We start from the raw sequence: 10,165 nt of genomic DNA on the forward strand, positions 1-10,165 counted from the left end.
AGTTAACGGTAGAAAATTTGACCCCCATAGATCTATTGTAAATAAGACCCTGATAAGTAAGCCCTTATATGTGGGGAAAGTCATTTCTAGTTTTCTTTGAGGGAAATTAAAAGCCATTAAAATTTTTAGGAAGTAAATTAAGTTTGAATAACTTGGATCAAGTCAATTCAGGGTATGAGGCTCCGCCAATATGCAAGCTTTCATGAAAATTAAATCTCCGCATGAAAATCCTGTATAAATTTTGTTGCATTGTTAACAGAACGAGCGAACCATTTTACTAAGGGAATTGGTGTAGGGTCGGCCTTATCGGCTATAAAGTTCTTACTTATTTTCTTTTTTTTTTTTAGTCACGATTCTTACAGAAACAGTGCCGTTATGAAGAATTGCAAATGCGACGTTTTTCTTGCGAAAAATTTCTATTAATCAAGCAAATGTCATACAAATGTGCTTAAGTTATTTGCGTGTTTACATTTCCATTGTTACGTCAGATTCTTGACGTTCACGGCGTAATGTTGGCAATCTTGAAAACGAAAGTTTTCATCAGAACACTTGGTAATCAAAACATCTGCATAAACCTTATCGCACACAGAAGTACACGTTAACAACGAAGCTGGTAGTTCCCCCTAAAATAAAGCACATTAACCTCTGAAATCTTTTCTCATCACTCGAGTTGTTTTATGAAAATTGGTGTAACTGTAGCGAGAACTCATTTAATTTTAATAAATTTCTGTAAGCATTCAGTGAGTGCATCAAGCCCTCATTAGTTCAATTCTGATTCGACACAACTATTATTGATTCATTAACACACAAATTGGATTTGAGATAAATTATAAAGTAAATTTTATGTGAGGTTAAGTCCTTTTGTGTCATAAAGCGTAGCTCTGTGTTAAGAAAAAATTAGACGAGCAAGTGAGAAAATTCATTTCTTTAGAAAACTTTTCCACGATATATGTTCTTCACACTTTTGAAAGTGATCCGGGACAACTACAATGAATTATTAAGAAAGAGAAATCTATTCATACTTTTAGAATGTTTTGTAATTTTAAAGCATTTTTCATCTGCGAATTTTAATACTTGCGTCCAACAGAATGTCAGGCGTGAAAGATGATTTTCTCCCTTTTTTTTCATCATTTCATGCTTGTTCTTTTAATTTTTCCGCTCCTGCCTTACAAACTATCGGTGAATGAATATCAGAATCAACCTTACGATTAAAAGCTTCTAGCAATTCAACGATGTCTTTACCTGTAGCTAGTACCTTCGTGGACGGAGATTGTGCTCGTACAAAGGTAAATTAGGGCTTTCAAATGAAGCTGAATCTTATTTCAAAATTAATTCAAATTGTTTTCCCTTTTTTTTTATCTACTTCAGATCAAAGTGGATAAATTTATTTTCACATGGACAGTGGAGAATTTCAGTATTTGGTGCAAGGATATGGGCGATCCAAGAGAAGATTTAGTATCTCCAACATTTTCGTCTGATGCTGATAATAAATTGAAATGGTAACGTGATTAACTCTAACTGAATTATTCCTGAAATGATTCTTACAGAAACAGTGCCGTTATGAAGAATTACAGATTCGACGTTTTGCTTGCGAAAAATTTCTATTTATCAAGCAAGTGTCATACAAATGTGCCTAAGCTATTTGCGCGTTTACATTTCCATTGTTACGTCAGATTCTTGACGTTTACCGCAACCTTGAAAATGACAGTTTTCATCAGAACACTTGGTAATCAAAACATCTGCATAAACCTTATCGCTCAGAGAAGTACTCGTTAACAGCGAAGCTAGAGAAAAGCACATTAACCTCTGAAAACTTTTCTCATCATTCGGATTGTTAAATGAAAATTTGAATAACTGTAGCGAGAGCTCGTTTAACTTTAATAAGTTTCTGTAAGCATTCAGTGAGTGTACCAAGCCCTCATTAATTCAACTCTGATTCTGACACAACTGTTATTGATTCATTAACATACAAATTGGAAATTTTATGTGAGGTTAAATTCTTTTGTGTCATAAAGCGTAGCACTGTCTTGAGAAAGAAATTAGACAAGAAAGTGAGAAAATTCATTTCTTTACGAAACTTTTCCACGATATACGTTCTTCAGATTTTTGAAAGTAATACAATGAATTATTAAGAAAGAGTAATCTATTCATACTTTTAGAATGCTTTGTAATTTAAAAGCATTTTTTATCTGGCGTGAAAGATGATTTTCTTCCTTTTTTTTCATTATTTCATGTTTGTTCTTTTAATTTTTCCGCTCCTGCCTTACAAACTATCGGTGAATGAATATCAGAATCAACCTTACGATTAAAAGCTTCTAGCAATTCAACGATGTCTTTACCTGTAGCTAGTACCTTCGTGGACGGAGATTGTGCTCGTACAAAGGTAAATTAGGGCTTCCAAATGAACCTGAATGTCATTTCAAAATTAATTCAAATTGTTTTCCCTTTTTTTTTATCTACTTCAGATCAAAGTGGATAAATTTATTTTCACATGGACAGTGGAGAATTTCAGTATTTGGTGCAAGAATATGGGCGATCCAAGAGAAGATTTAGTATCTCCAATATTTTCGTCTGATGCTGATAATAAATTGAAATGGTAACGTGATTAACTCTAACTAAATTATTCCTGAAATGTTTTCCTTTATAGGCACCTCCAACTGAAAATCGTGGATGAGAAAAAGTTATCATTATATTTAATGTTCTCACATTCAAGCAAAGCATCCGAAGTTAAAGCAAAATTTAACTTCCACATATTAAGTGCAAAAAAGGAAGCAGAAAATGTCCGCGAGGCAACAGAGTATACAAACTTTTGTTCTTAAAACAGAACTTTTTCGTTTTAATTTTCATTTTACAGAGTGTATCTTTTTAATGCAAAACAACGGGCTTTTGGTTTTCACTGCTTTATATATACCGATGATTTATTAAATAGAGCCGACAATTTGTTGCCTAACGATGAGCTGACGATTGTTTGCGAGATTGGCGAGGTGAACGCCGTTAATATCTCTGACGAATCGAAAAACGTAAAGAGTAAATTGATCGAAGACGAATTGAGTAAAAATCTTGGAAATCTATTCGTGAATGAAAAATGCAGCGATGTGGCATTGGTTGTAGGTGAAAATGAACTCAAGGCTCACAAACTTATACTATCTGGTAAATTGAAAAGAGAGAAAACTTTCAAATTCTACAACAGCGTTACCAATTGCGTTTTAGTTAGGCTCGTGTTTATAACCCTTCAGAAGCAAGATAGGAAAGTCACTTAGAAAGATTTGGTTCCACACGTTTCGACTTAACATTCGTAGAATATTTTCTTACAGAAAAGGTGATCTCGAACACAAAGAGACTTGTAATTTTTTTATTTGTACCCATAAATTTCTCTGCATTTCCTACCTTTATAGAATTCATAGCATTCTGAATGTTGGGCAAGTTAAAGTAACATTTCTTTGAAAGCATCATATATTTCCGAAAATATTTCCTTTATCACGTCAAGAATTTGTTTACCTCACTAATGACGTTAGCTGAATGTTTCAAATTTGGAATCATTACGTTGTTATTTAGGAACGAGTTTTTGACCATATGAGTTATAAGTAAAGTTTCAGTGCATTAACCCAAGACGATTTAATTCTCTGTTTTTACTTTTCTTTCGGTCCTTAGTCTATTGTTGCAAAACTCGCAACAGCACAACTTAAGACAGAAAGGTGATTGTTACCGTCTTAGTTACTACTCAGCGCTTTCTTTCTTAAAGCTTAATATGCTTTCAATTATTATAAAAGTTGTCCCATCCTAACAACTGACGCGCCCACATTTAGCAAAATCAATTTTGGACTTCAATGTATTGTTTCATATCGAACGGATTTTTTATCAACCTTTCCTTTTAAAAGCTCGTAGCGAGGTTTTTGCTGCTATGTTTGAACACGAAATGGAGGAAAGCAAACTCAACCGTGTCGTCATAACCGATATCCACCAGGAAGTGCTCAAGGAAATGTTAAATTTCATCTACACGGGCAAGGTGTTTAATTTGAATAAATTGGCCCAGGGTTTGCTGGCCGCTGCTGATAAGGTAAAGAAATCTCCTTTCGTAACTTTTTTTAAAACATTAAAACATTAAAACTTTTCTTGCTTCGTAGTATGCTTTAGAAGGACTTAAAATGATGTGTGAAGGGGCTCTTAGCGTAAACCTTTCCGCAGAAAACGCTGTCGAAATCCTAATTTTGGCTGATCTACACAGTGCCGCCCAATTGAAAGCTCAAACTATAGCTTTCATCAAAACGTAAGTTTTCTTTTAACGATATTTCATGAAAAGGGGTTTAATATAACACGACCGACATACTCCTTTACGTTTAATTGACTTAATCTAACCATTATATCCATTGTCGTCTCGTATGCCTGCTTAATAAACACTTCTCCGTGGCTATCAGGCTTTCTTTTTGAGATGAGAGTGAATAATTAATATATATCAGTGTTCACCAAAAAACATTAAAGGATTAGCCACACATTTCGCTTCCGTAGTGGAATACAGTTTTTCTTACGAGGGCTTTAATTGAACTTGTATCCTCAAAAACGTGATTCTCTGTGTGGCTGATTGATGTGAAGCACCTTTTTTGTTAAACTGTATGTTGGGGATAAACAAAGTGCATTCCACAAACTCAGGCCATTTGTCAAAGCCACCAACTTTTATTCTATATACTTGGACTCAACTGTCACATGAACTCCTGTTTTAATATGCAAATTCATCAGGCCTTCAAGGCCTTGGCCAATCGTACCGTTACAACTGTGTCGTTTTGCTGTGGCCGAATGCTAAATTTTTGTGTAAATATTGGTTCAATACGCTGTTGAAGCATACGATTTTGCCAACGATCGAAAATTAGGCTTCGCTAGTAGATAAAAATCAGGGCACGACAAAAGTAATTTCGGCGAAGATTTATAGGATCTGCACTGTAAACGGGACAGATTCTCTAGATTTTAAAAAAAGGATGAAGAGAATTCGCATGGTTATAGAAATAGGTTTGAGTATGTTACGTTAGGTTAGTAAGAACAAATTTTGTTTAGAGACCGTGGAATTGGTTCTTTTCAATAATAGTTTCGAAATTGATCTCAAGCGGACATATATACCCTAATATTTTATTAATATTAATTTCTTTTATTTCTCTTTCTTATTCAATAGTCACATCACCGACGTAATGGGCACACAAGCTTGGCAAGATATGATCAAATCGCATTCACATTTAATTGTTGAGGTTTCGCAGGCGTTCTTGAAACAATAACTGGCTGCACTACTGAAAAAACTGAAATAATTGCGTGGTTTCACGACTAACCATTATTTACAGTTAAATTGAAATTTTCTTAATATATATAATAAACTAATCCCGCGGTTCATTTTTGTATAAAAATTTAGAATTTCTGTTACGATGAAATAAATTGAAAGAATGTTATTTGCTTTCATATTTTAATAATTGTTGATGCACTGGGCCAAGGGTGGTCGGATCTACGTTAAACCTTTTTAGGAAAGCTTAGAAGAAAAGCACGTGTCGAAAACTTGTTTTGCCGCCATCAACCAATGGTCTCTCTACACCTGTTGTCTACGGATTATCTATACATTCGAATCTCTGTGGCCGTACATTTTGATGTTGTAAGGCATTTGTTTGAGAGTCACTTGTGTACTTTCTGGGTACCATGTCTGCGAGCAATGTTCCCTTTCTTCAAAATGTGCGTACTACTATATCGTGTTTCATCAAAGAAAGTGCACACCCCTCCGATATCGTCTAATATATATAATATATATAAGCGGAATTGATGTATTTCCGAGAGGACCTACTACTGCGACCGTATTCTAAAGGTTGTATTTATAACAGCGAAAATATGCCATAGACTACAAAAAGGGTCCATTTCATTATTTGTTCCCTTTGAAGATTAAGTATTCATTTCACGTCCTTTCAATATCTAAATTTCTCAAAGTTTCTCTTTAGATTGCGTTCTTCAAGATAATGCTGTGATTAGACAGGAAACTAATGATTGAAAATGCCTTCTATGACAAATACATAACACAGTTTTATTGTGCACGTACACACACGTACGATATTCAACTAGAAGACTTTTTAGTGACATTCTAAGTTCTTGGATATTTAATCGCTTTCCAAGATATCCACGAACGGGTTAATCCTCCACAATTGCATCAAACGTATAGTTGTTACCATATCTTTAACATTTAACGTTGACTCGTCTGCCAAAGCACTTCGCCAATGGCGTAAAATGTGCTGTGCATAGCGATCGCGTAACTGATAAGAATGGTGTGCTTTTTCAATATAGACATTTCTCTCTTCCATAGGCATTTCATCCCAGCTTCTGCCGTAATGCTCCATATCGATCGGGAACGGTTGCGAACAGTTCTGCGGCAAGAATTTAAATAATGGAGAAAGGGATTACGACTTTGCATCTCCTCTTTTGTTTGTTCCTTTCTTTTTTGCTTGTTGTTGGTCGAAGACAATTCCTTACAGATTTTGTAAAATTTACCGAATTTTCCCACAATTTTTATTAGCGAAGAAGAACTTGTCTTCACATAATTTTTCACAAATTCACAAATTTTGCGTAAAGTGAAAGAATTTCGATTTTTTCCAATAAAACACAAAATTGCGATATAAAGATGATTAATACCTACTACGACGAATCATTCGAAATCAAGTGTATTTTAATACAAACGCACTGAGTGCGCGAATCGATTTCATCTGGTTTCCATACCCTACAACACCTGTGATACGATATTATACCGATCGGTTTAAGCTTGTATGTACGTCTGTCCGTATTTTTTCTTGTGTTTAACCTAAAGATCGTATTTTTAAAGATATTTTGATGAAATTCGGTACACGAACGTTTTTAGGTGTAAGGACGAACGCTATTGAAAAGGTTTCGGATCGCGCTATTCATTCCACCACTATACCTGTATCGCCTTATTTTGAAATTCGTCATATGAATAATTCTATTAGGTAAAGTGGTGTAGCGTATTTAATGGTAGGCCATTCACCCACTATAGTTTTCCTATTTGTTTTGTCAAGTTTTTCAAAATTTTATCCGACATTCGAGCTCACAAATAAGAATGAGTCCCTTCTTGAAATATAAGATCTATTTCTTTGTATCGACGATACAATGGAAAAGTTTGACCTTCAAATGTATATTGCAGAAAAAAATTAAAGGAAAAATTAGTTCTATCATCCACACTACTCGCATATTAACCGTAACCACATTCCACATCTATATTCTATTAACGTCGGGAAAATGAAGATCAAAATATAAGAAGTGACTTGGGCATACCGTTGCAACACATCAATGGATCCTTAAGAATTCTACTTCTCCGATGTGCGATTGCAAACTACATCTTACGGAATGCTTAAATCTCTCTAATATCCGAAAATTTGTTTTCGGAGCATATAACCCTATAGAAGTCTTAAGAATACCTGGAGAAGAAGAAAAGCTGTTAGTCTCAGTTGCTACTATTCATCGTACTTGTTGTCCTAGAATTTATTCTGGTTTAAATAAACTATGATAATAGCATTACGTTTGAAAGTCATTTTGTGATAGAAATCCTTGTTTTTCGATAGGTTTTGGGGCAACGTTATCCTGTACGATATTAGGCTAAATTAAATTAAAATAATTCGGAAATTATGAGACGTATGAGCCGATTTTAATTTTTGTACAATATCTCTAGTTGTTCACATATCGGAATTACAACATATCGGATTACAAGCACCGTAAGTTGGTATCATGGCATATAAAACGTGTAATAATCTTCTTTACAATGAGTACCGAGAACATCCGGCCTTAGCTTTCATTTAGGATGTTCTACCATACAAGTCTTCTTTTTCCTTTTTTAAAATTTTTGCTAACAAACTCAATAATTACAGCATTCTAAGAACTGGTGTACATAGTTTATTCGAAATTCGTTTTGGAATACAATATTTTCAGATCGTAAGCAATTTCTCGCCGGTGAGAAAATCCACAGTCACACAGGCAGCGGTCTTTGGTTTCCATATATTAACATCGAAGCTTATTTCTCATGGCTGATCCATGCAGTTATATATTTCTTAGTTGTAAATATCACTGCAGACAATATTGCATATTAATGATCGGGCGCTGATTTAAGCCGATTTGAGGGCAGAGAACAAAAAGTGCTCAGTCTCTTCTTCGCAGCAGTGCTGGAATAATTCAATTTTTGATCGCCACTTGTATACTTTATTTCCGCTAATAAATGTAACAACTTGATTTGTCAATTGCGGTCTCAGACGTCGCCTTATTTTCCTTATTAACAGGTTAATGTTTAATCACAAGAGATTCAATGATCAAGTATTCAAAATGAACATAGTGAATAGCTCCTAATGTATACGCGAGGTTTTGCAAAGTCGTGATCTTATTCTATTGGTCTGTCCGAATATTTCCACTTCTATTCGCCATTCCACACTTCGCAAATTAGCTGTATGTGGTTTTGATGATCGCAGCGTTTGCCTCTGCGCAATTTAGCGGCTTACTCTCTTTCTCTTCTTATAGAAATTGCCATTAATATGTATAAATTTTGACAGTTAAATTATGAAACTTCTCCGTCTCACACTCTTTTCACTTTCGCAATTCTTAGCTTTTTCATACCACTGTTCCATACACATGCGCTGCATTACTTCTTACACTACGAAATTCTCTCTCGCAGTTCTATATAAAAGTATAGTTGGGTTGTGGCCCTAAAAAGTGGAGACAATGGCGGGATATTAACATTTTTCGACATAAGATTGAATTTATACTTTGGTTATACTTTGCGACTCTTTGCCCGTTAGGTTGGAAATGTTTGGTAGCTATATAGCAAAATGAAAAATGAAAATCAATAAAGTTCTAGCTTGGCCAGTCTAAAGTTTCAAATCTGGTGGCTTTTCCATAGCCCTTTTTTTACGAGTCTTTGCTAGTTAGATTCGAATTTACCCTCACATCCTTGAATTATTCCCATCGACCTTTTCACCCGTTTCTCTTTTCCTCTTGGATTGATCAAAGAACGACTTTCATATATTAATCAGGTTTTTCTATAATTTTTGTTAGCGAGGTATTTATTTACACACATCTTTTAGACTAAAATTTTTGTGGGTCGGATTTCTCAAATAAGCGAACACTTCTATGCTTATGATAAGTCAGTCAAAAGTATTTTTATTTGTTAAACGAGCACCTAATCCTTTTCTACACAATAGATCCGTACCTAAAAAAGTCGTGTAAAAAATTTCGTATACATAAAGATATTGGCTAAAATAAAAGATTGGTTGTAGATCTAAAAAATCTACTGAAAAGTAAACACATTATAAAAAACAAGTAAGAGCCGACCATTAAATACCCTACACCACATTATTTAACATAATTCTTTCTTTTTATTCTAGAACACAAAAATTATATCTTTATAAAAGCATATTTGTCAAGCGCGTACTTACGCGGAACCGCGGCTAAAACGCAACCTGATGTAGTACAAGTTTAATCTTTACATAGGGCAAGGCGTATGCTCTAAATTTTGTAAAGTTTATTTTTATAAGAAATTACAGTATAGATCGATTTTCATTACCACATATTAAAATTTAAATTTTTCTGCTTTTCGTGAAACTCCTTATTAGGGTAGGATCCAAAAAATAGGCCGAGTTGGTCCAAATTTGGCACAGTTAATTTATTTATGTTAAATTACTATTGTGATATAATTTTCAATGCTTCACGATGAAGCATTTATGCTATGAACTTCAGTTTTCGTTATACGGGAGGTCCAAAGGCTTCATACCAATTTGGAATACCGAAATATTACTATTTAGCCACTTTTGCCGATAAATTCTGAAAATGGAAATTTTTTTCCATATAACGACTTTTTAGAATAGGGAGTTATACGGGGAGTGGTCGAAAAAGTGAAGCGATCAGAACTATTTTTAATAGCGTTCGTTCTTGGGTCAAAACAAGTCACTGTACCAAGTTTCATTAAAATATCTTATGAATTGTGATCTGTAGCTTGAAGGCAAATTTACTTTGATAGACATCAGGCGGACAGACAGGCTTAGGTAAATTCAAATTACGATCTTAAGCACTTACGCGTGTTACATATGCCCGCACTAACTTAATATACCCTGCAGCGCAAATGATGTAGGGTAAAAAAAATTTTATTATTAGAACT

At 34.4% G+C, this 10,165-nt stretch overlaps 1 protein-coding gene across 3 annotated transcripts; it reads left to right on the top strand.

Annotated features, from left to right (window-relative positions):
* The first annotated feature begins 1,807 nt into the window (after window positions 1-1,807).
* Window positions 1,808-5,324, top strand: LOC119638510 (protein roadkill-like). 3 transcript variants are annotated; one of them, XM_038035329.1, is made up of 8 exons: window positions 1,808-1,890; window positions 2,292-2,383; window positions 2,466-2,596; window positions 2,648-2,797; window positions 2,855-3,150; window positions 3,879-4,057; window positions 4,125-4,267; window positions 5,162-5,324. In XM_038035329.1, the coding sequence occupies exons 2-8, from the start codon at window positions 2,330-2,332 to the stop codon at window positions 5,259-5,261; spliced, it is 1,053 nt and encodes a 350-aa protein (XP_037891257.1). In that variant the 5' UTR covers window positions 1,808-1,890; window positions 2,292-2,329; the 3' UTR covers window positions 5,262-5,324. The 3 variants fall into 3 exon arrangements, with proteins under 3 accessions (XP_037891257.1, XP_037891256.1, XP_037891255.1); XM_038035328.1 differs by having other exon boundaries at window positions 1,814-1,901; XM_038035327.1 differs by lacking the exon at window positions 1,808-1,890 and adding an exon at window positions 1,936-2,112.
* The last annotated feature ends 4,841 nt before the right edge of the window (window positions 5,325-10,165 follow it).

Source organism: Glossina fuscipes, unplaced genomic scaffold (assembly GCF_014805625.2).
Source record: "Glossina fuscipes isolate IAEA_lab_2018 unplaced genomic scaffold, Yale_Gfus_2 90, whole genome shotgun sequence".
Lineage (NCBI taxonomy): Eukaryota > Metazoa > Arthropoda > Insecta > Diptera > Glossinidae > Glossina > Glossina fuscipes.